This window comes from Rana temporaria, chromosome 6 (genome assembly GCF_905171775.1).
Source record: "Rana temporaria chromosome 6, aRanTem1.1, whole genome shotgun sequence".
Taxonomy (NCBI): domain Eukaryota; kingdom Metazoa; phylum Chordata; class Amphibia; order Anura; family Ranidae; genus Rana; species Rana temporaria.
The window spans coordinates 7,683,829-7,710,323 of record NC_053494.1 but is presented as its reverse complement, the minus strand read 5'-3'; the positions used below and the strand labels follow the sequence as shown (position 1 = coordinate 7,710,323).

Here is a 26,495-nt window from a genome sequence, read left to right as displayed (position 1 = left end):
CCTCGCTGAAAAGTGTACACACGAGCGAGTTTCTCGCCAGAATCCAGCTCCGACCGAGTTTCTGGCTGAATTCTGCCGAGAAACTCGGTCGTGTGTACGGGGCTCTTTTCACACGGGCGGCCCGTTCAGGTCCACCTGCCAGTTTTTTTGGCGGACCTGAACGGGCGCTCCGTGCTCCTCTATGGAGCCGCGGATGTCAGCGGTGACATGCCCGCTGACATCCGACCCGCCAAAGTGTGACGGAGGAAAAACCTACTTTCCCATCCGTCTGGCGGATCGGGTGAACACGGACAGACGGTCCGTGTTCATCCGATCCCCCCATATGGGAGAGCGGAGAAAAGACAGGGCGGTCCCTGCACAGTGTGCGTGGACCGCCCTGTCATCCGCCGGCTCAGCGGGGATCAACGGAGCGATCCCCGCTGAGCAAGCGGAGGTTCACGGGGCGGATCATTACTGATCCGCCCCGTGTGAAAGGGGCCTTATTGGAATGGAAGATCTCATTTCGCCTAGGTTCACGCTGGGTACGATTTGGTACGATTTGAGATGCGATTTCACATGTCAAATCGCATCTCAAATCGGCCGTATTTGCCGGCAATTGTCGGCAATGGCACCGTCCTAATCGGTGCGATGCTGCATCTGCGGCACTGCACCGATTTCAAAAAGTAGTTCCTGTACTACTTTTTGCGATTTTGGGCCGCGATTTACATTGAACCCTGCACAGATGTCTCTTAAATCGCGGGCGAAATCGCGGCAAAACCGCAGCCGCGAAATCGCGGTAAAAATCGCAATTTTACCGCGATTTTGAATTCGCAGCAGTGTGAACCTAGCCTTCAAGGAGATCAACAAGTGCCTGGCTGTTACACAGCTATGGTGTTTCCTAAAGTACACCTAGCAAATATCAGGAGAAAGGACCTCAGCACAACGCAGACAATATCTGGTAGACCATTCAGGCTACCCAGCATTAGACAGACATAAACACCAATCCCCCCCACTCACCCCCTGCAGCAGAAGCGCTACTCCATGCAAGCTCTGCAGCTGTCAGGAAAGGTTCCACTCGCTGGTGATACCGTCTGATGTTTGGCGTGCAGTACTGATGTCCACCAGCAGGTGTCTCCTGGCAGTTTGGAACTGTCAGGAGAGCCTTTCCCTGCTGGTGTTATGTGATCTTTGGCCCGCAGTACTGGCGTTCACCAGCGGGTGGATCCTGACAAGATGGAGCAGATATCTCCTGCTGCAATTAGGTATCACCTGAACCTGATAGCAGGTAATGGTATAAAGACCCTGCAAGCTTATCACACCTTGCCTTGGCTTTGTCTTGTGCCCTGATTTGAACCTGTTATCTGAACCTGAACCTGATCCTGATCCCTAACCCATTTGCACCTGTTCCTGTCAGTCCTGTATCCCTGGATCCCTGCCCTGCTATCTGATCCCTTCCAGCCTCTCCCTGTCCATTGCTCCTTGTCCCCCATTTGCTGACCTCCCGTTATGACCCTGGCTTGCTAGACCACGATTCCGGTATTCCCTTTTGCTATATTTATTTGTCTGATTATTGTTATTTTGGGTCTTGTCTTATATTGGTTGTTGTGCACTGTGTATTATTGGAGGTGGTTGTGTTTCATATTATTCAAATTTTCATTAATAAATTATTTACTTTCTTCACTTATTTACATTTGGTTCACTTGTGCAGTTCACACAGTTCTGATTGCATCTGATTCATGACAGCAGCAAACACCGGAGAATGTCTTCCTCATTCTTTCATCTTGCTGACAAGAAAGATCGAACACTCCCGACCACATGCAGGGGGGAAAGGGGGGGCGGGAGATATTATCAGCAACAACTATTTATAAAGTCTCCCAGCTCTTCTAAACACAGAGTGAGTACTGTATAGAGCAGAGGAAAAGAGAAGTGTCCCAGTGTCACTTGCACTAGGAGGTCCGGTGATCTGACAATATGGTTCCAGCTATCGAGATGGTTCCTGTAAGGACTGCGCAGGCGCAATCCTTGCCGGCGGAAATCTCCGCACCTCGGCCGGCATCCAGGGCGATGTGGAATTTGAGGAAAGTGGCCAGTCGGCCTCACGTCCTCGCTTCGCTCGGCCTCCTGGCTCTTTTTTCAACATCCTTCAATCCACGGGGATGTTAAGGAATGAGCCTGGATGCCGGCCGAGGTTCGGAGATTTCCGTCAGCAAGGATTGCGCCTGCGCAGTCCTTACAGGAACCATCTGGATAGGGGAACCTTAACGACAAGTCACCGGCACTTACTTGTTCAGGCATCCAAAGAACAAAGCAAAATGGGGTTCACCGCTCCAGGGAGGTTCCGAGTGCAATCGTGGATAAGTCCAGGTAAATATGGGTGCTGGCAATGCACTAGGCAATGAAAATGGCAGAAAACGGATGGACGGCCGCACACCAAAAAACTCTTGAGTTGTCTTTATTGAAGAAACATAAGTAAACATCCCAAATACACAGCAAGAATCGTATACAGCGTGTTTCACACTTGGTTAGTGCTTATTCATGGCCTTGAATAAGCACTAACTAAGTGTGAAACGCGTCGGCTGTATACGATTCTTGCTGTGTATTTGCGGTGTTTGCTTATGTTTCTTCAATAAAGACAACTCAAGAGTTTTTTGGTGTGCGGCCGTCCATCCGTTTTCTGCCATTTTCTTTACTTGTTCAGGCAGGCTGCTGTGGTGTGCTCTCCTCTGGAGTGCAGGAAATTAACCCATGTTGTTTCTTTTTTGAAGCCAGCGGGAAGTGATGGAGTCCGCTCCTCATGCTTCCTCCTCGGGGCCATGACACAGGGGAAACCGGAAGTGACATACTAACTCGCCTGTCCATCAAAGCTCCCGGTGACTTATCGTTATGGTTCCCATATCGAGATGGTTCCTGTAAGGACTGCGCAGGCGCAATGGCTCAATGGCTCAATGGCAAATCTCTGAACCTCGGCCGGCATCCAGGCTCATTCTTTAACATCCCCGTGGATTGGAGGATGTTAAAAAAAGAGCCAGGAGGCCGAGCGAGCGTAGCGAGCCATCCGAGCGAAGCAAGGACGTGAGGCCCACTGGCCACTTACCTCAAATCCCACGTCGCCCTGGAGGTTCGGTGATTTCCGTCGGCAAGGATTGCGCCTGCGCAGTGCTTACAGGAACCATCACAATAGCCGGAACCATATCGTCAGATCACCGGCCGTAGTAATACATACTACAGTCGCGAGCGGAAGTGCTCAGCGCGATCAATTGCGCCACAAGGTGGGTTAAAAGCCCCCAAATGAAGCGCCTCATCTGCAATCTTGTGATTGCATAGACGTGGTGGTTCCCATATGGCACTGCGCCCGGCGCCCGCACACAGTACATTTAAAAAAAATTCTTAAAGGGACATTTAAAAAAATAAAATATATATAAATTTGTATTTATTTTTTTGACTGCCTGGGGTGGGGGGGCAGCGCCCATGCGCCCCCTATGGACGGGCCGCCACTGACCATAATGTATGCCTTTTTTATTATTATTAAAAGCTTTTAAACGATACTGCACTATTGCCGCTTTTTACCTCCCTAGGTGAGGGTCATTGTTGTCCATTGGACGTGACTCCTGAGGGGGACTTTATCCACAGAGAGAGATTACAGTTCACTGGGACACGACTGGAACACCGTTGGCTATAATATACATGCTGTTACCCTACAGCAGTAAGGTACGGGGACACCCTCACTAAAACTTCAAAAGGATATTGGAATTCCTTCTCTGCACCACCTTCACGCTGAATATTTCGGCATAAGCACCAGCACTTTATTGTTGATTGTTCCTTTTGATCTTTTGATCTTTTTGCTGTTTTTCTGCATGGACACTGATGCGATTTCTTATTATCACTCATGTGTGTTGCTTTAGGTTTGCTACTATATAGCAGTGCATGCTTCAATATCACTGAGCACTCTGTATTTTTGTATTCTTCTACATATTTGTGGTGAAAAAAAAAATCGCAATAAGCGTTTATTGATTGGTTTGCGCAAAAGTTATAGGGCTAGATTCACATAGATTAGCGGATCTTTAGATCCGCGTAATCTATGTGATTTACGATCGGCCGGTGCAATTTTGCGAGGCTAGTGCTGCATTCACAAAGCACTTACCTCCAAACTTGCGCCGGCGGATCGTAACTCCCCCGGCGGAATTCAAATTCCGCGGCTAGGGGGAGTGTACAATTTAAATCAGGCGCGTCCCCATGCCGATTTAACTGCGCATGCGCCGCCGGCGAAATTTGCCAGTGAGCATGCTCCAAATGACGTCGCTAGGACATCATTGTTTTCGGCGTTAATGTAAATTACGGCCATCCGTATTCGCGACCGACTTACGCAAACGACGTAAAAAAAAAAAATTGACGCGGGAACGACAGCTATACTTAACATTGGCTGCGCCTCATAGAAGCAGGGGTAAGTATACGCCGGGAAAACCGCTACGTAAACGTCGTAACAACACTGCGTCGGGTCCGCGTACGTTCGTGAGTTGGCGTATCTTGCTGATTTACATATTTCTCAGCGTAAATCAGCGAGAACGCCCCCCGCGGCCATTTTTAAATTGCAGTTAAGATCCGACAGTGTAACACAGTTACACCTGTCGGATCTTAGGCATATCAATGCGTAACGGATTCTATGAATCAGGCGCATAGATACGACCGGCCTAACTCAGAGATACGACGGTGTATCAGGAGATACACCGTCGTATCTCTATGTGAATCTGGCCCATAGTGTCTACAAAATAGGGAATAGTTTTATAGCATTTTTATTTTACTAATAATGGCGGTGATCTGCGATTTTTATTGTGACTGCGACATTATGGCGGACACATCAGATGCTATTTTGGGACCATTGTCATTTATACAGCGACCAGCGCTATAAAAATGCACTGATTACTGTGTAACTGACACTGGCAGGGAAGGGGTTAAACACTAGGGGGTAATGAAGGGGTTAAGTGTGTCCTAGGGAGTGATTCTAACGGTGTGTGGGTTGGGCTACCAGTGACACGACAGTGATCACTGCTCCCGATGAAAGGGAGCAGAAAATAAATGTCCTGTCACTAGACAGAACAGGGAAATGCCTTGTTTACACAGGCATCCCCCTGTTCTGCAGCTCCATCACACGATTGCGGAACACCGGCGCACATCGTGCCCGCGGGCACGGTCCCGGAGCTCGCGGAGGGTGCGTGGGTGCCCGCACGGTGGGAATTTCAAAGCAACGTACCTGTACATTGCTTTTACCACAGGAGCCATTCTGCCGACGTATATCTACCGGTGGCGGTCGGCAAGTGGTTAAGAGCATTGGGCGGAAGTGACGTTTTTGACGTCGCTTCCGCCCTGCAGTGATATGGAGACGGGTGCAACACAGAACTGATTAGAAATCATTACACTGCAACCAATGTAAGTACCTGAATGTGTCTATGGAACAAAGCTGTTTGGATATATTTAATCACATCATTTGCTTTGTTGTTTAGTGTCAAGTAACAGTTTTTTCATATCCGATGCCATGGCTGGAAATATTAAAAGTATTTTGGCGAACGCTCTACTAAACATTGAAGAAACATCATTAGAGTCCTTCAGGAGAAAACTTAATGAATTTGAGAAGCCAGGATTTTCCAAAATTTCTCTAACGAATATTGAAAAAAAAACTGCAGAAGAATTGGTGGATGTTATATGTCGCCATTACACTGTGGATTGTGCACCTGACATTATTGTGAAGCTCCTGAAAGAAATCAATGAGCGCCAATCTAGTCTGGACCTTGAAAAAGAACTTAGAGGTAAGAAATAGAATTTTTACTTTATATAATAGTGGAAAATGCTCCTTCACTCACCAGTGCTTATCACAACAACCCAGGGCTTTTTTGTTGTATAAAAAGAAAAAAAAAACTGCGTTGATAAATTACTAGTAGGCTGCAACACCATGTGGGATGACACAAAAACAAAAATAAAGAAATAAGGGTTGCGCTCCAAATACTAAATTGTGTGAAAACCAACACAACCAGTATGAATGGCTAGGTAAAATTAATGAAATATCTTAAAGCGGAGCTCCACCCTAAAGTGGAACTCCTGCTGATCGGAACCCTCCCCCCCTCCGGTGTCACATTTGACACCTTTCAGGGGGGAGGGGGGTGCAGATACCTGTCTAAAGACAGGTATTTGCACCCACTTCTGGCCACAACAGTCTCGGGCAGACTGTGGGCATGAAGTCACCTCCCGTTGTATGCTGGGAACACTCGGCTCCCAGCACACAGCGGGAGCCAATCGGCAGGTGCAGCGTGACTCGCGAATGCGCCGTAGGGAACCGGGAAGTGAAGATGGAGCGCTTCACTTCCTGGTTCCCTCACCGTGGATGGAGGGGGGAGCAGTAGAGTGATGAGCAATCGCTCGTCCTCTGCTGCGGACGGCGCTGGACTCCAGGACAGGTAAGTGTCCTAATATTAAAAGTCAGCAGCTGCAGTATTTGTAGCTGCTGGCTTTTAATATTTTTTTTTCAGCGCACATCCGCTTTAAAGCGGTGGTTCACCCTGCAGAACAACATTTCAGCATAAAATCCGGCATAGTAGCGCGAGCTACAGTATGCCGGTCTTAAATTTTTTATCCCCGTACTCACTGTTATATCGTACATAGACGATTCCGTCTGCCGCGGGGAATGGGCGTTCCTATGGAGAGGGAGGATGATTGACGGCCGGCTCTGGCACGTCACGCTCCCCGAAGACAGCCGGAGTAGGTCTCGGCTCTTCACGGCGCCTGCGCACAGGCGCCGTGAAGAGCCAAGCCTATTTCGGGTATTTCCGGAGAAGCGTGACGTGCCAGAGCCGGCCGTCAATCACCTTCCCTCTCCATAGGAACGCCCATTCCCCGGAATCTTCTATGTACGATATAACAGTGAGTACGGCGATAAAAAAATACAGACAGGCATACTGTAGCTCGCGCTACTATGCCGAATTTAATGTTAGAGGGAAATTTTTTTTTTTTTTTTTCATATAGGGTGAACCCCCGCTTTAAGTGTAGTAAATAAATACTAGAAACCTGTGAAAAGAAATACATATAAAAACAGGGATGGACTGGCCGTTGGGACTACAGGGAGTTTCCCGGTGGGCCGGTGGTTCAGTGGGCCGGCTTCAGTGATAGCGGACCACCGCCCCCCTCTGCTCCTCTATCTCTCCCTTCCCGCAGCGCTCTCCTCTTCTCCCTCCCCGCAGCGCTCACCTGGGGGGAACAAAGAGGCAGGGGGAGTACCAAAGGAGCAGGGGGGACGACAGAGGAGCATGGGGGGGGGGGGACAGACAGCTGACTCAACAGCTATGGCCTGGGAGTTTCTGACGTCTGCCTAATCTTGTCCCATAAGGGGGGGCACCGAACTGATTCTTTGCCCCGGGTGAAATAATGTCTAGCTTCCCCACTGGTACTGCCTATAAGAGTACCAGTACCAACCGTTCTCCTCTAATAAAGTAGAATGGCTAGTGAAGGGGGAGAGGGGCTTGGGTGACCGGGGGGGGGGGGTGCGGGAGTTGTCCGGCCGCCATGGGAGCGACATGTCAAAGTGGGCCAGTCTGGATGAAGTCCAGGGCCAAATTTCTGTCCCAGTCCAGCCCTGTATAAAAATATACCTAATAAGTGATAATATCTGCACATCAATTGATATGTGAACAAATAAACCCACTAAAAAAACAACAATGTATATGCACATTCAAAATGAACGGATGAATTGAATCCCGTGAAAGCAAAACCCGTGCAAGAAATTCTAATCCAAAAATTCTCAAAAATAGTCCAAATATTGCCAACATAAATCTTCCAATAAATAAAGATCCTGTGAAAACAAATCCTGTGCAAGAACAAATAATCTCAACATATAATTTTCAACCCTCGAAGTCTTAAAGCGGAGCTCCACCCTAAAGTGGAACTTCCGCTCAACGGAACCTTCCCCCCCTCCGGTGTCACATTTGGCACCTTTTGGGGGGGGGGGGGTGAAGATACTTGTCTAAGACAGGTATTTGCACCCACTTCCGGGAGTCCTCTCTGCGGGTAGTGCGTCACTTCCTGCCCCCCCCGTTGTGTTCTGGGAAACACACGGCTCCCAGAACACAACGGGGACCAGTGAGGACGGCGCTGCGCGACTCGCACATGCGCCATAGGGAACCGGGCAGTGAAGCCGCAAGGCTTCACTTCCTGATTCCCTCACCGAGGATGGCGGTCTGCTGCAGACGTCGCTGGACTCCAGGACAGGTAAGTGTCCATTGATTAAAAGTCAGCAGCTGCAGTATTTGTAGCTGCTGGCTTTTAATATATTTTTAGGGAGGCGCTCCGCTTTAATGAAAAAAGAAATCCCAAGAAAAGCGAGATTCTTTGTAGATAAGTACACAAGGATGGACTCAGGGATAGGGTATCAATAGGTGCATACATCCAAATTGTCGTGACTTTCCAAAACACCACAAATCCACCACGGAAGAAGTCTGCGCTTACCAGCTGCACAGACCTGTGGCTTAAACCCAGCGGGGGCCTTTTCCTCACGATGATCTTAGGGAAAGGTCCTCACCGCTCCACCAGAAGGGCTGGATATGTGGGGTCACTGCTGGACGATGTCTCTCCATTAGAGATGATAGCTCAAGGCCGGCGATGTGTCTCAGAAAAAATAAACAAACAGATGCTCCATTGGTAAAACCTTATTCTCTTCTCCTGTGCACAGGGAGTGATTCTAACTGTTAGGGGGTGTGGCTTACTGAGACACGTCACTGATCGCTGTTCCCGATGAGAGGGAGCAGATGATCAGTGTTGTGTCACTAGGTAGAACAGGGAGATGCCTTGTTTACAAAGGCATCCCCCCTTTCTGCTGTTCCGTGACCCAATCGCCGGACACAGACGGACATCGAGTCCGCGGGCACGATCACGGAGACTGTGGCGGGCGCGTGCACCCGCTAGGGGGCAGGATTCAAAGCAACGTGTATATATACATTGCTTTGCCTGCCCGTGCCATTCCGCCGATGTAAATCTGCGTGAGGCAGTCGGCAAGCGGTTAAATAATCATATCCAAGTGTAGCGGTACCCCCGTAGGGGCTGCTGAGTGTAGTGGTCCTTCTGTCACCCTTGCCTGCCCGGCACACACTTTTCAAGCATCCAGAGACAAGAAAGCAGTCCATGCACTTGTTTTTTTTTGTATTTTATTGAGGGTCATTTTACTCGGATGGGGATAGGAACTTATGAGATGCCCAGGTAATTAACAATCAAAGTTTGGGACCATCTATATTCACCACAGTATATACAATCTCCTTTTCTCCTCCTGCTCTTCCTTGCTTGCAGACTATTATTCCTCACTCCTCCAGCACATCACTTGCTTGCACTTCCTGGATCAGCTAGCACTGTAGGCCCAACACTGGCTCAGTCAGGTCCTAAGCAAATGCCCTTTGCAGGCAGGGGCCCCTATGGTGTAGCAAAAATAGAAAGTTCCAGTGCTAGCTGTCCTGTGGCTACTGCTTCCAGTACCACCTCTTCAGGCAATGCCAGCCCTCCTGGCTGTGGCTGCCCCTTTCCACTGCCCGTGCCACCACAATCCTCCAGACTGCTGCATATCAGTCCTCTTAGGCATGCCTCCCAGTCCATCCGACTGTGTGAACACTCACCAGCCCTGTTGGCTGCCTCTGTGAAACACCTAAAGACTTGCCTGGCAGAATTCTCCCACTGTCCTCTCTTGCTCCTGGTCTGGACACCTCTGTGGGTTGTAAGAGGGTCCCATCCGCACCTGAGCCCAGGCCCAAGGTCACCCCCCCTCCCTCAAAGGCCCCAATAGCCTAACACTCCATATCCCACCCGTTTAACTCACCCCCAGCTGGGCTGACCCTGGGTATTTAAGGAGGCCTGCCCCCTGCCAATCCAGATTGGGGATTGGTCAGGGCTCCTCAGAATACCACAGGCAGCTCCACCTCTCCTTCCCACCTCTTCCCCCAGAAAACTCCAGAACTTTCTGGAACGAAGTGGGAGGTCCTGGTGATACTACTTGTGAGTCACCCAGCACTACCCTGAGCCATTCCCAGCCCAGATCAAAACACAGCCAAGCTTGGCTGCCAGCCACGCCTTAAAATGTACCTGTTTTTACAAAATGTACTATTCTTCTAGCACACTAGAGGGTGCGTGCTACATAAGGATAGCCATTATTGGCCCTCACACCTATTCACCCCTTATGGACGAGAGCAATTTTCACATTTCTGCTATAAACCTGTTTATTTAGGGACAATTTTGTCATTACTAAGATAACAATGTAACACATATGTTGTTTTTTTTAAGGACAAACAAGACTTTCTTTTTGTGAATATTGTACTCTAACAATAATTTTTTTTTCTGGCAACCCTTAGACAATTACCGTATTTTCCGGCGTATAAGACGACCCGGCGTATAAGACGACCCCCTAATTTTCCAGGAAATTTTTTGGTTTTGGGATATACTCACTGTATAAGACTACCCCCTTTTTTTCAAGCCCCACTGTGCCATTACATGCCCCCACTGTGCCATTACATGCCCCCACTGTGCCATTACATGCCCCCACTGTGCCATTACATGCCCCCACAGTGCCATCACATTAAATGCCCCCACAGTGCCATCACATTACTTTCCCCCACAGTGCCATCACATTGCATGCCCCCACAGTGCCATCACATTGCATTCCCCCACAGTGCCATCACATTGCATTCCCCCACAGTGCCATCACATTGCATGCCCCACAGTGCCATCACATTGCATTCCCCCACAGTGCCATCACATTGCATGCCCCACAGTGCCATCACATTGCATTCCCCCACAGTACCATCACATTGCATGCCCCCACAGTGCCATCACATTGCATGCCCCACAGTGCCATCACATTGCATGCCCCCACAGTGCCATCACATTGCATGCCCCCACAGTGCCATCACATTGCATGCCCCCACTTTCCCCCCCACTGTGCCATCACTCACGTTTTGCAGGCCGGTGACAGTCTCCGTCTGCTGCGAGCGTCCATGATTTCAAAGCCGCGCGCCGTCTTCTCAGCGTGTCCTGTGATTGGCAGAACACAAATTTTCCCAGTAGCGCCTCTGTTCTGTGTTCCGCCAATCACGGATGCCTTCTCATCTCGTCCGAGGATGAGAAGGCATCCGTGATTGGCGGAAAACAGAACAGAGGCGCTGCTGGGAAGATTTCTGTTCCGCCTATCACAGGACAGCGAGGACGTGCTGAGAAGACGGCGCGCAGCTTTGAAATTATGACGATCGCAGCTGCACGGAGACCGTACCCGGCGTATAAGACGACCCCCGACTTTGGATGCATTTTTTTGCATCCAAAAAGTCGTCTTATACGCCGGAAAATACGGTAAGTGTAATAAAACTAAACAAAAGGCACTTTTTTTTTTTTTTTGCATTTTAGTGTTTTACTGCACATAAAACGTGTGCATTTACTCTGTAATTTGTCCTGTTTAAAACAACACTAAAACTATGATTTGGGTACAAAGCTTCGCAAAGATATTTACAAATAAAATAAAGTGAATGTTTCCAATTTTGAGCTTTTTTTCAGTTTAATATTAATGGACAAAACAAACAAAAACAGAAAAAAAATTGAGAAGGAGAATAATGTCACGTACACACCATCACTTTATGTGATGGAAAAAAACGTCATTTTCTGTGAAGTAAAAAACAACGTTTTTGAAACTTCAATTTTCAAAAACGACGTTGTCTACACACCATCGTTTTTCTCACAATGTTCTAGCAAAGCGAGGTTACGTTCAGCACTTTTTTCCATTGAAGCTCGCTTCATAACTAGCTTCTGGGCATGCGCGGGTGTAAAAACCTTGTTTTAAACGCTGTTTTATGCTACACACGGTCAATTTCTGTGAAACAAAAAACGACGTTTTGAAAAACGACACATAAAATTGAAGCATGCTTCAATTTTTTTTTGTCATTTTTCACAAGACATAAAACAACGTTTTCCCCCACACACGGTCATTTAAATTGACGTTTTTCAAACTGTCGTTTTTTTTATCACATAAGGTGATGGTGTGTACGCGGCATAAGGAGTTAATTAGGTCCGATTAGAGTAAACTAAGGGTTAATAAGGGGCTCAACAGGGGAACATTCAATTAAGGTTGCTTTAACTGACTTCATCTGCAGATTGAAGTTCATTCCTTTGATCTGTAGATGAAAAAAAAAAAACATACAAAATGAAACAATGTTTTTTTTTTTTTATCTTTCTGTATTGGTGGTTTATCAATGTTGTTGATAAACCTTGCCAGACTGATTTTTTTTTTACAGCTCCTGCTGCCAAGACCTTCTATGTGTACTCACCAATGCAGCTACGATTCATCAATTTCTGTGTACTTTGACAGGGGGATCCTGGCAATAGGGCAGACGGGCTGAATGTACTAGACATGCCTTGTGAACAATGGTGACATTTTTAGGGGCCTGTCTAGCACACCCAGAGTCTGTAATTGGTTAAAAAGTATTTTTAAAGTGGAAGTAAACTCCCATGCATAATGTGTACCTAAAAGTAAGCCTATAATAAGCCTTACCTATAGGTTGTGGGCCGGATTCAGATAGATTTGTCTATCTATACGCCGCCGTAAATTAGGGCGCAAGTTCTGTATTCAGAAAGGACTTGCGCCCTATGTTACGGTGACGTAACGTATGTCGTTTGGCGTAAGCCTGCCTAATTCAAATGTGTTTGATGTGGGCGTGTTTTATCTAAATTCACTTTGACCCCACGTGTTTGACGTATTTTACGAACGGCGCATGCGCCGTTCATTAAAAATCCCAGTGCGCATGCTCGAAATTACGCCGCAAAGCCTTATTGGTTTCGACGTGAACGTAACTTACGCAAAGCCCTATTCGCGAACGACTTACGCAAACGACGTAAAATTTTCAAAACTCGGCGCGGGAACGACATCCATACTTAACATTAGCTACGCCTCATATAGCAGGGGTAACTTTACGCCCTCCGCAAGTATGTTTCTGAATCGGCCTATCTACCTAATTAGCATATTCATCGCGTAACTATACGGAAGCGCCACCTAGCGGCCAGCGTAAATATGCAGCCTAAGATACGACGGTGTAAGACACTTACGCCGGTCGGATCTTAGGCCCCGTACACACGAGAGGATCCATCCGCTGAAAAATCTCAGCGGATCGGTTTCAGCGGATAGATCCCCTGGTGTGTACATTCCAGCGGATATTTATCCACGGATATTTCCGATTTCCAGCAGATAAAAATTTGAAGACATGCTATCAAATCTATCAGCTGGAATCGCCTCCAGCGGATCGATCCGGTGGTCTGTACAGACTCACCGGATCGATCCGTCCGAACCCATCCCTCGCATGCGTCGTAATGATTCGACGCATGCGTGGATATCCTTATATGACAGCGTCACGCACGTCACCGCGTCATCATCGCGGCGACGGCGCGACACGTCACCGCGATGGGAATTCGGCGCGGATTTCGATCCGATGGTGTGTACACTCCATCGGATCAAAATCCTCAGAGGATTTATCCGCGGATACGGTCCGGCGGCGTAGTGTATCTCTCGCGGCGTAAGGGCGCGGAATTCAAATGGATGTAATGGGGGCCGTGTTTTATGTAAATACGTCGTGACCCGACGTAAACAACGTTTTTTATGAACTGTGCATGCGCAGTCCCTGGGGGTATCCCAGTGCGCATGCTCGAAATTAAACCGGAACCAGCCAATGCTTACGACGGTGACGTCATTCTACGCAAATCCCTATTCGCGAACGACTTACACAAACGACGTAAAAAATAAAAAAATGTACGCGGGAACAACGGCCATACTTAACACTGAGTACGCCTCAGAACAGCAGCTTTAACTATACGCCGGAAAAAGCCGAACGCAAACGACGGAAAAAAATGCGCCGGGCCGACGTACGTTCGTGGATCGCCGTAACTAGCTAATTTGCATACTCGACGCGGATTTCGACGGAAACGCCACCTAGCGGCCGCCGAAAAATTGCAGCTTAGATCCGACGGCGTACTAAGACGCACGCCTGTCGGATCTAGCCGAGATGCCGTCGTATCTTGTTTTGTGGATACCAAAACAAAGATACGACGCGCAAAATTTGAAATTACGCGGCGTATAAAGAGATACGCCGGCGTAATTTCTTTGAGGATCTGCCCCTATAGTGGTATATGTTATGTTCACATTTGATGTTTGACAACCACTTTAATATTCCTGGCTATGCTCTCTTTCGGAGAGACAGGGTAAAAAGGAAAGGTGGTGGCGTCTGTCTTTATGTGAGAAGTGACCTCAAAGCGAGTGTGAAAGAGGACCTGGTTGATGGAGAGTGTGATGAGGATGAAGCATTATGGGTGGAACTCCATATGGATGTGCATACTTCAAAGTTAATCATTGATGTTTGTTATATGCCACCCATTTGTTAATGAGGTGGTGGGGGCTTCTTGCACAGATAGAAAGGGCTGGCACTATGAAATAAAGAGGGGAAAATAACAATTCATGGTTTTGAGCAGTATGGTTTATCCAGCTGCAGGGAAGCTTATTGAGAAAGATTTGTAGATGTGTTAAATAGAAAACACCTTTTTCTATCGCTCTGTGGTCCATTTATGATGCTCATGCGCCAATTGTAGGCATACCTCCCAACTTTTCAACTTCAGAATGAGGGACAAATGAGCATACCCCCCCAAACGAAGTTGTTGAGCGCGGGGGGGGGGGTCTGCGGATCAAAGTTGTTGAGTGGGGGGGGGGGGGAACGCGGGACAATAGCGCTGCTCGCGGGACCGCGGAATTTCCTGCGAATCGCGGAATATTCCCGCGAAATCCGGAACGGTTGGGAGGTATGTTGTAGGTGCTTTTGGCCGTGGTCACAGGTCATCATCAGCAGCCTGACCGGTCTGCGGTTATCCAGCCCCATACCCAACGAACTGCTATGCTCTGTCTGTTCTGACACCTTTCTATCAGAACCAGCATTACCTTTTTTAACAATTTCAGCTACAGTATCTCTTCCATTGAATTGGACTACACAGGCCAGCCAGCCTTCCCCCACCTCCATCAATGAGCCGTGTGCACCCATGGCCCTGTTGTCAGTTTGCCAGTTTTCCTTTCTTGAACCACTTTTGGTTGGTCCTGACCACTGCAAACGTTCACCCATTCGTCTAGCCATTACAATTTTGCCCTTATATCCCACCCACTTTCACCTGCCATTGTATCAAGATTATCAATGTTATTCACTTTACCTGTCAGTGGGCATAACATTATGGTTGATTGGTGTATGTATATAAATTAATTGGCAAATCTAACCCATCTTTCTTTTCTTTTTTCCAATGCAGTGGGTGTGACAATCAACACAACGAAGAACTCGGGAAGTACACTGCATTTGGGTAAGAAGCGCATATTGGATAGGTAATTGGAGGGTGTCGAAGTGTCACGTCACCCCTTCATTACCTGGTCATTGTTCAATTTCCATGATAGTTTATTGACACACGGTCAGGCAATAGTTCAACCAAATTAACCACTTAAGACCCGGACCTTTAGGCAGCTAAAGGACCTGGCCAGTTTTTGCGATTCGGCACTGCGTCGCTTTAACTGAAAATTGCGCGGTCGTGCGACGTGACTCCCAAACAAAATTGGTGTCCTTTTTTTCCCACAAATAGAGCTTTCTTTTGGTGGTATTTGATCACCTCTGCGGTTTTTATTTTTTGCGCTATAAACAAAAATAGAGCGACAATTTTGAAAAAAATGCAATATTTTTTACTTTTTGCTATAATAAATATCCCCCAAAAATATATAAAACATGTTTTTTTCCTCAGTTTAGGCCGATACGTATTCTTCTACATATTTTTGATAAAAAAAATCACAATAAGCGTTTGTCGATTGGTTTGCGCGAAATTTATAGCGTTTATAAAATAGGGGATAGTTTTATTGCATTTTTATAAAAAAAAATTTTTTTACTACTAATGGCGGTGATCAGCGATTTTTTTCATGACTGCGACATTATGGCGGACACTTCGGACAATTTTGACATTTTTGGGACCATTGTCATTTTCACAGCAAAAAGTGCTATAAAAATGCACTGATTATTGTGAAAATGACAATTGCAGTTTGGGAGTTAACCACAAGGGGGCGCTGAAAGGGTTAAGTGTGACCTCATTTGTGTTTCTAACTGTAGGGGGGTGTGGCTGTAGGTGTGACGTCATTGATTGTGTTTCCCTATAAAAGGGAACACACGATCGATGACGGCGCCACAGTGAAGAACGGGGAAGCTGTGTTTACACACAGCTCTCCCCGTTCTTCAGCTCCGGGGACCGATCGCGGGACTCCAGTGGCGATCGGGTCCGCAGGTCCTGCGGTCACGGAGCTTCGGACCGGGTAGCGGGCGTGACCCACGGCTGGGCACTTAGAGGACGTACCTGTACGTGCCTGTGCTCAGCCGTGCCATTCTGCCGACGTATATGTGCAGGAGGCGGTCCTTAAGTGGTTAAAGAATAACATATGGCAATTTTTATTTATTTATTTTTTCGTTTTGGATAGAGTGGAGAGGGATTAGAACATCGGATTCACCCTCCCTATGTGTCCTGCTTACCATTATTATCCAAAGTGAAAATAAAATAAAATCCCAACTTTTTAGTTGTCCTTAGAACAGGAATAGAGGGGAAATTTTCCAATGGGGACGCTAGTTCTGGTGAGCCTGGTGACAACCAGGGATTCCGTCATTTTGGAGGGATCTCCTCTCACTTCCTATTTTGGTTAACATAACATAAACATAAATAGTGCTGTGAGCTCAATACTTAGGGTGCGCCCCAAAGTTTGGTGTCAGCTTAAGCTTCAATGCACCATAATATTCCTGTGTGAAAGAAAATGGCCCTTTATGAGGCTCAAGGCTGGCAACAGTGAAAAGAAACCAAACCAAAATACAAACAAAAAAACAAGGAACAGAAGTGAAAAAGAGTCCCAAATTTAAAATACAAAATGCACCGGCTGCGCTGGGAACTCCAACCCTGAAACAACAGTCAATATTTCTATTGCCCCATGTGGTCCAATAGGGTATGTGGGTTCAAATGCTGTTAATACTGGTTACATATAGAAAGGTGCAACTATCTCTTCCACCCGACAATGATGTGCCACCATCACCAATGGTTGAACTCAACACTCACCAGACCCCGGATAATAAAAAGCCCCACAATGGTGTCTTTCTTATTCCGTCACTGGTATTCCTCCTTCTCCCTCTTACAAGGATGTCCTTATTTCCTCAAAAACAAGGGGCTCATCATAGTGTAGTATGTAAAATTAATTTATTAAAATATTAAAAACAAATGCACTTACAGAAAGAAGTGCCTCTGACCGGCACTGAGTATCTTTGGCAGTGTCAACCGTTTTAGCCGCTGACCAGCATTTGTGTGGTGTCTCGGAAGGTGTACAAGCCCCGCTCCTGACCTTGTGTATTGCTACAAACGGTCCCAGCGCGTTGGTGTGCTTCCCCCTCCTTGTGTGTCCAGACAGCTTCTACGCGTTTCGCAGTTTTTGCGTCATCAGGAAAGGCTTTCGAGGAAGCTGGTAAACTTCAGAACAGACTTCTCTCTCGAGGTTATAGCCGTAATTGCTTACGGAAGGCCTATAACAAAACTTACCGCTTTTCTAGACATACACTTCTACACAAAAAGAAGCTAATACCCAGTTCTGATTCAGACGTCACCAGAATTATCCTACGTTTTTCCCGTCAACACAAATCTATTCAACAAATCTTTCATAACAATTAGGCCTCATACACACGGCCGAGGAACTCGACGTGCCAAACACATCGAGTTCCTCGGCCAGTTCAGCCCTGAAGCCGCCAAGGAGCTCGGCGGGACGAGAGCTCCCATAGAACAACGAGGAAATAGAGAACATGTTCTCTATTTCCTCGTCGAGCTCCTCGTCGGCTTCCTCGGCCGAAAGTGTACACACGACCAGTTTCCTCGGCAGAATTCAGCCAGAAACTCTGTCGGAAGCTGAATTCTGCCGAGGAAACTGGTCGTGTGTACGGGGCCTGAGACTATTCTAACAGATGATCCAAAAATTAAACCATTTATTTCCGACCATCCTTCCATCACTTTTAACCACTTAACCCCCGGACCATATTGCTGCCCAAAGACCAGAGCATTTTTGCGATTCGGGACTGCGCCGCTTTAACTGACAATTGCGCGGTCGTGCAACGTGGCTCCCAAACAAAATTGGCGTCCTTTTTTCCCTACAAATAGAGCTTTCTTTTGGTGGTATTTGATCACCTCTGCGGTTTTTATTTTTTGCGCTATAAACAAAAATAGAGCGACAATTTTAAATAAAATAAAGAAAAACTGCGCTAATATGGAAATAGGTGCCAAGCTGCTACATACAAACAAACAAACAAAGCCAGCAAGATGATAAACAAAAAATGTAGCGCTAACAAACTCAAAAATATATAGTACCAAGTAAGGTAACAACTCTCATGGTGTAAGAGCATATATGTAAACCATTGGCATGGATGAAAGTAGCTCTAACAGTGCTCAATATACAAAAAAAAAAAAAAAAAAGTATTAAAGTCTATATTTTGAAGATGAGTGAACATCAATGGAGTGATTGGTGCAGGAAAACAGGTGAGCTGCTATCCAGTGATTAAGATGCAACAGGTGTACAAGTTGTCTGTAGAACCCCGTGAAGATCACAATCACATCAAGGTATGAAATGGGTAAAACACGCTTACCAGATGGTGTTGGACTCTACTACTGTACAGCAAAGAGTCAGCCAGACATTGTGGTCTTTGGAAGCCGGGACCACTAAAAACCGGACTTAGATCATGTGCAGGACTGAAACTCCAATGGAATGGACAACAGGAACCAGCAGTGCTTGAATGATGTATTGCGTCAATGCCACAGGCTCTGAATACGATCTTTGGACCATCGATCAGGAGATGCAGGCAGAGGACGTAGCTAAAGCTCCAAAGAAGCCATAGGATGGATGATATAAAAATGGAAAAAGGAACTCCAATAGTGCAGGTCAATTAAAACCAAAAGGTTTATTTGTAAAAGTCATGAATATGACAAAGATAAAAGTGATCACGTTCAAGGGTAGCAATGTGGGGTGCTCAATGGCAATACCCGACGCGTTTCGGCTCAGTAAGCCTTCAACAGGGGCATGTTGAAGGCCTGTTGAAGGCTTACTGAGCCGAAACGCGTCGGGTATTGCCATTGAGCACCCCACATTGCTACCCTTGAACGTGATCACTTTTATCTTAAAAAAAATCGCAATAAGCGTTTATTGATTGGTTTGCGCAAAAGTTATAGCGTTTACACAATAGGGGGTATTTTTATGGTATTTTTATTAATATATTTTTTTACTAGTAATGGCGGCGATCAGCGATTTTTTTCGGTACTGCGACATTATGGCGGACACTTCGGACACTTTTGACACATTTTTGGGACCATTGGCATTTTTATTATAGCGATCCGTGCTATAAAAATGCATTGGATTACTATAAAAATGCCACTGGCAGTGAAGGGGTTAACACTAGGGGGCGGGGAAGGGGTTAAGTATGTCCCTGGGTGTGTTCTAACTGTGGGGGGGTGGCCTCACTAGGGGAAACACTGATCCTCTGTTCATACATTGTATGAACAGAAGATCAGCATTTCCCCTGCTGACAGGACCGGGAGCTGTGTGTTTACACACACAGCTCCCGGTCCCCGCTCTGTGACGAGCGATCGCGTGTGCCCGGCGGCGATCGAGCCCGCCGGGCACACGCACGGGAGTCGGGGGCGCGCGCCTCCAACGGCGCGCACGCGCCCCCTAGTGGCGGCTCAAGGAGCCGCTGTATAGCTACGGGCTCTCGCCCAGGAGAGCCGACCTGCCGCCGTATAATGACGGTGCGTGGTCGGCTAGTGGTTAAACGTGCTACTTTGATCGAGGATCGCTTAGTACAAAGTGAGTATAAGGATGCTGTCAAGAAGAATAAACATTGCCCTGCACGTGGCACTTTTCCATGTGGTCACTGCTCACACTGCCCACTCATTAAGAAGGAAAAGACTTTTCGACTCCCCAATGAGTGCGAATGCGGTGCCTTTTATATCGGAAAGACCAAACAAGAGTTTTGGCGAAGGATAGCGAAGCACATTTACAGCATGGAGATTGGCAACCTATATCTCCCCATTGGGAGACACGCAGTATCGCAGCATAATTACACTGTACCCAAAGTTTCCTTCACCGCGCTCTATAGAATTCACATTCCAGATAGAGGCGGCAACTGGAACAAAATTCTGCTCCAACATGAGCAGCGTTGAATTTTCAGATTACAAGCTACAGCCCCGCCGGGCTTAAATGAATCAGTGTCTTTTGCCCCCTTTCTTAAGGGTGCATTCACACCACGATTTTATCATCCTACTTCTTCTCACGATTTTAGGTTTTAAATCGTACAAATCTGTATGGCAAAACGTATCCATTCACTTCCATTCATTAATTTAGGTCCCCAAGTGCATCCGTTTTGAACCGCATCAGATTTGATACGATTTAAAATCGCATCAAAAATCGTGTTTGACCACGTTTTTTGGTGCGGATTTGAAATTGTATTAAAATCGTGTCCGATTTTTTTTTATATTGTGGTCAATGTAAATCGTACTGAATCGGATGACTGTCCGATTTTCATACGATTTTGACAGATACGATTCCATCCGATTTAACGGTCCGTTTTTCGGACACCAGTCAAATACCCTTTCTCCATGACTATTCATGACTCTCCTTATATAGAGCCACTATCCTCTTTATCTATGGCATATTTTACCATGACCACCCCATCCGGTATCTGTCGCTTTAGATTTCCTTCAGCTATATGATATAACTATTCTATGTATTGGCTGTGCTACTGTGCTTATGTTAGAATTGTCACTTGAGGCCCCTTCTCTTGCTATGCCCTTTTAGAACAATACCTGCATAACCATATTCATGTAGTCACATATATATAAGGGTGAAAATCATTGTTGTCTCTTAGATCATACACATAAATGTTGTGGCATGTTCAATTTCATTCATGTAATTCGTGTAATGTGATTATGGGGCCTTTTTACCATTATGTAATATTTTTGTCTCTTCTTTTTTCCGTGTGTTTGCTTTCTTTTTTGTTGTCTAGGGGTATCTCTCGGTGGCCCTTCATGGGTGTCCTTACTTGTCTCATCGCAGCGGCCCGCGCTTTTCAGTCTCCTGTTCACCGCCCAGCAGGGTGAGAGAATAGCGTACTTGTACGCTCCAGCATCCCCCGCATGATGGCGACAGTGCACGGCCGTCTATTGCGGGAGATGCACTCTCCCCCTGCTGGCGGCATGTAGAACCGCTCCTGCAAGCTTTGACGTGCACTGCGCATGCGCGGCTGGTCCGCGCGCACGCGGTGACGTCATGCCGTTACGTTTAGCATGCCGGAAGCGGCGGCAGTGGTCGACGCTGTTTGTGTTTCCACACGCCGAGGTGGTCACCCCCACCATGCGCCTCGCCTCGCCTCACCACCAGGTGCATACCATGGACCCCTAATCGACTTGGGGAGGTTTGGTTCCCATACGCCCGAATAGGAATGGGGGTGGGTTTGTTACCCCCCCCCATTTGGCCAATAAGGTGTACTATATATAACACCGCCCCTTCTGCTTCTCCTGGAGGATCATTGCTAACCTCCAGGATTAGCACGCTGTCTCTTCCCCCATCAGGGTAAGTTTGCAACAAATAATTTCATTCATCCTTTTGTCTAGGGGGCTTCTTTTTGCCCTCTATTAACCTTTACATCTGTACCTACTCTATTCTTACAGAGGGGACCACGCTGACATGTGCTGTTTCTCTATAGCACCAGCGGTCTTTCTACAAGATAGCTTGATCCCTTTTTGGATGCTTTTAAATCTAAAAGTTTCAACCTACAAGGTATTGTTTCCCTTTTTGCTTCCAAGTTGGTCTGATGCTTTTTCCTCACTTAGGTTTTTTTCTTTCCCCTTCTTTCATTTCTCAGCTTACCACTGCCCCCTTTTTTTCAATTCTCACCCATCCCAATCTCACCCTGGTTGCCATTTTCCCCTATCACATACATTCCCTTCCCTCTTCACTATTCAATTCACATCTTTCCAGTCATCACCCATTTATATTACCTATTTATCCTCACTCACGTTCTCCACTTCCCTCCCTTTCTCTTCCCTTCTCTTTCCCTTTCCCCCTTTCTTTCCCACCCTCCAATTCCATTGTTCCCCCCTTTTCTCTTCCACTTTTCCCCTCCCCTTCCCTTTCCCCCCCTTCTTCCTTTTTCTCTTCTTCCCTTATTTTTCCCTCTTTATTTTTGTACCTCTCCACATCCCCCCTTCACTTTTATGTTTTCTTCCCCTATCATCTTTCTTTTCACATTCCTCTTTTCTTTCACAGTCACTACTTATTCCCCTTCTCCACCTCACACTGGCACCACTTACACGCTCCACTACCATTTTTAATTGTATTCACTGTCCCATCTTTCTCACTCCCCTTTTCCCTTTTCCTGTTTCTTCATTTCCCTCCCCTACCCCAGTCACATAATTCTTCTTTCTTTTTTCTTTCCCCCTTTTCCACTTGTTTTCCCCTTTTTCTTCAATGTTTTTCCTTTCTTTCTCTCACTCATTTACCTCCCTCACTCCACATCCCTGCTCTTTGCAATTTCTTCTTTTCCCCCCTTTTTTTCACTCACTTCCTTCACCTATGCCCTTCACTCTCACCCCCCCCTTTTTTGTTCCCCTTTCCCCATCACTTCCTCATCCCCTCACCCCCCTTTCCCACTTCCCTCACTGACATCATGATTTCCTCCAACCCAACCCCCCCTTTCCCCCCCTCCCTTTCTCCCTTGCCCCCCCTTTCTCACTCCCCCCCCCCCCTTGGGAGGTTATTGTGTTCCATACCTGGCTATTTAGGGGCATTCTCCTCGCTATATCCTACCTGTTACTTTTTAATACTGATTAATTTTAGGGCCTATATCCTGTGGCACCTTTATTTACCCACAGATACTTACCACGTATGTATGTATATATATATACAAAGCTTCAGAATTGTAATATACATTATTCTGTTGCAGGTCATTTTCTCCTTTTCTTCGCCTTGTTTTCCTTTTCCCCCCCTCTGTCGGTCTATTCCAGGCGGGTTCCACTTATAGTGGGTGACCCCCTGTTGTGTTGAATGGGGTCCTCTGGCGCGGACGCCTGTGCATGATATCCGAGGTTCGGACCACCCCTGGGAGGACTGTCGGGCACCCCTGTCCAGCATAGAGCAATCACATCGAGACTTTTTCTACATTTCCACCAACGGTAAATAATAAATCAAAATATTTCCTCATTTTGTATATGTATATTATTATGTTTTTTCCCCTTTTTCCACCCCTTTCTCCTTTATTTTAAGATTTTTATATATGAATGTAATGGTGGGTGGTTTCAAAGGGTTACAGGGTTACTCTTTTAATTAAAGATTCAAATTAAATGTTATGAGATGCCTAATCCATGTGTGTTCCCTTCCAGTCACAACACTATAATACCTCTGAAGAAGACCAGTAGGGTCGAAACGCATTAGAAACAGTTTATACTGCAACACATTTTAATAGCCGTATAAATGCAATGTTGTGTACTGTTTATACATTACATGTAAATCATGTCTCTTTGTTATGCCGCAACTCATTTTCTATTATGCAACCCACGTTTTGCCCCATTTTTTGATAAATAATTTTTATATATGTGAATAAATACCCTACTTTTTACTACATTGAAATCATTTTTTGTCTACCTGACATACTGTAGTATAGGTATTTCCCCCCCCCTGGCTTCCGGGTAGTGAATCCCGCGGGAGTGGGCGTTCCTATTCAGAGATTAGGGATTGACGTCTGACAAAAGCTTCACCCCCGGGGCATAATGTGCGTCACCAGTTTCCGAAAAAAGCCAAACGTCGCTGCGCAGGCGCCGTATAGCGCCGACTCGCAGTTCGGCTTCTTTCAGAAACGCGCATTATGTGCCGGGGGTGAAGCTTTTGTCATACGTCAATCACTAGTCTCTGAATAGGAACGCCCACTCCCGCGGGATTCACTACCCGGAAGCCGGGGGGGAAAATACCTATACTACGGTATGTAAACCGAAAAAAATAACCCCAGCATACTGTACATGTTGGCAGTATGCTTGATAAACAATTATCTAACATTACATCCAGCATAATTCAGACATGTACAGTTTCCCTGTATTTATTTATTTTTTCGCCGTACATACCGATTTATTGTCATTCCCCCCCCCCCCGACTTCCGGGTTCTGATTCCCGCGGGACTGGGCGTTCCTATTCAGAGGTAGATGATTGACGGGAAGTTTTTCACCAGACAAGGCGCATAAGGCGCGTCACCAGTTTTCCGTAAATAGCCGACCTGCGAGTCGGCGCTATACGGTGCCTGCGCCCGCCGTGTACAGCTAACTGCGCAAGCGCCGTATAGAGCCAACTCGCAGGTCGGCTATTTACGGAAAACTGGTGACGGGCCTTATGCGCCTTGTCTGGTGAAAAACTTCCTGTCAATCATCTACCTCTGAATAGGAACGCCCAGTCCCGCGGGAATCAGAACCCGGAAGCCGGGGGGGGGGGGGGAATGACAATAAATCGGTATGTACAGCGGAAAAAAAAAAATACAGGGATACTGTACATGTCCGAATTATGCTGGATGTAATGTTAGATAAATGTTTTAGGGTCGACCTCCACTTTAAGTGGTTAAGGTGCAAAAACATGAGGGTTTTTAACCCCTTTAAGGTAAGCCTTATTATAGGTTTACCAATAGGTAAAAATCATGCATAGGAGTTTACTCCCACTTAAAAATAAATAAATAAATTGGCTTGACATACGTTTTGAGCCCCCACTTACAACTAAGCATTTTGAAACTCAAAGCTCAAACCTCTAAAATGTTCTACAGCCAAAATCTCATGCTTTTATATTGTCCCCTTTGAGTATTCAGTTAGTTGCCTGCACCTCAACACCTGAAGCTCAAAAAGTGCATACTCTACTTTAAAAGCAGAATGGAAGCACACACAAAAAAAATACCCAAATGCGTGTTACACGTAAGACTTGGTAAGTTACAGAACAAAACTTATGTTACCATCATACGAAAACTTTTGCTAAACCTCAGACTGACTCTGGAAATAAAGAATAAATGTCACTGTGTTTATAATAAAAATGATAAAAAAAGGCAATTAAATACAAAAAACAATTCCAATTTTTTTTTTTCTTTAGAATCAACCCCATTGAGAGACAGAACAAATCACATACTGCCTAATCGTTATGGTCACCATGATCGCCAGGGAACTGCAAAAAGATCTCTAAACATGGGGAGACATATAATGCCAAAAGGAAAACCTCTGCCTAACATACAACTAAACCAATTGACAGAGTACAATTTTACCCATATGAAGGAGGATCACCATGACAAACCATATATATATGCTCGGCTTTTATTCAAGCTTCTTGTGCCATTACAAATATGTCAAAATTGGGCTGCACAAAAGGTAAACTTTGATGGCTATGGAGGTCACAGGGCTATTCCAGGAAACCTGTTGGTCACTATAATGATGGAGGTCCGGAAGGAATTTGGAAAATTGAAACCAGAGGATAAAAAAGAAATAAAAAAGAAATTGAATTACCTCCTGAAAAATCCCCCCAAGACTGGATGGCCACGACAATTTTGATAATTTTTTTTAGAAGTCAAAACGCATTATTTTTTTACATCTTCTTAAATAAATTCTAATTAAAAAATGTTTACATTTCTTTAACGTGGTTTAAATCTAGAATTTGTCATTACTGCAAGGTAACACATTGAAAATTAAAATGCCCAAGGTGCTCAGTAAGTAACCAACTCCTTTTGAGCGTTTATTGGCGTTTATCAGCATTAGAGCGTTTTTACAGCTGAAAAACGTCTCTCAGAACCCACTAGTTTTGGGTTTTTTTTACTGCTCAAAAACGCCACTGCCCAAAAAAGCTGATAACATGTGGCGAGCATTTGCACCATCTTGCAGTGTAATCTTTGTGGGGAGGTTGGCCACATCAGTTCTACCTACGAGACGGTTAAGTGCAATATATGTGGAAGGCTTGGCCACTTCCACAGGGATTGCCCGGAGGCCTTCCATAATATAGGTGAGGAATCTGCAGACAATGAATTGTTGGCTGCAGCAGAACAACTAGAGGAGGAGGCCTTAATGAACGGGGCTACATTGACTAGGGAGGAGGTGGGTACAGAGGTTCAGGAGACTACCGCACGGACGGGCGGACAGTGTTCAGCAGGCTGAGGAGCAGCTGGCCGCACACTCTTCTTCTGTTCCTGTCTCTGTGAAGACCATTGGTCAGAAGAGGAGGAATAAAAAAGATAAATCCACCCGTAAACCCGAAAGTGACTGGACATTAGTGCAGAAGCCAGCTAAAAAAGTGAAAGGGGAACCAGAAGTGGGTACGGTAGTTTCTACCAATAGGTACGAAGCATTATCAGATTCGGATGCCGATTCCTATTCTCTAG

General features: G+C 46.2%; 1 protein-coding gene across 1 annotated transcript; it reads left to right on the top strand.

Annotated features, from left to right (window-relative positions):
- The first annotated feature begins 5,481 nt into the window (after nucleotides 1-5,481).
- On the top strand, nucleotides 5,482-25,686 carry LOC120942993. Its single transcript, XM_040356005.1, has 3 exons — nucleotides 5,482-5,780; nucleotides 15,313-15,363; nucleotides 25,223-25,686. Exons 1-3 carry the CDS (start codon nucleotides 5,510-5,512, stop codon nucleotides 25,672-25,674), a joined length of 774 nt encoding a protein of 257 aa, XP_040211939.1. The 5' UTR covers nucleotides 5,482-5,509; the 3' UTR covers nucleotides 25,675-25,686.
- Nucleotides 25,687-26,495: the final 809 nt, after the last annotated feature.

What these genes read in the sequence shown, in the direction of transcription:
- LOC120942993 (XM_040356005.1), top strand. Translation starts at nt 5,510, where the DNA reads ATGGCTGGAAATATTAAAAGTATTTTGGCGAACGCTCTACTAAACATT. An exon ending in CCTTGAAAAAGAACTTAGAG is followed by an intron (nt 5,781 to 15,312) that starts GTAAGAAATAGA and finishes TTTCCAATGCAG; the next exon opens with TGGGTGTGACAATCAACACA. An exon ending in GGGAAGTACACTGCATTTGG is followed by an intron (nt 15,364 to 25,222) that starts GTAAGAAGCGCA and finishes TTTTTTCTTTAG; the next exon opens with AATCAACCCCATTGAGAGAC.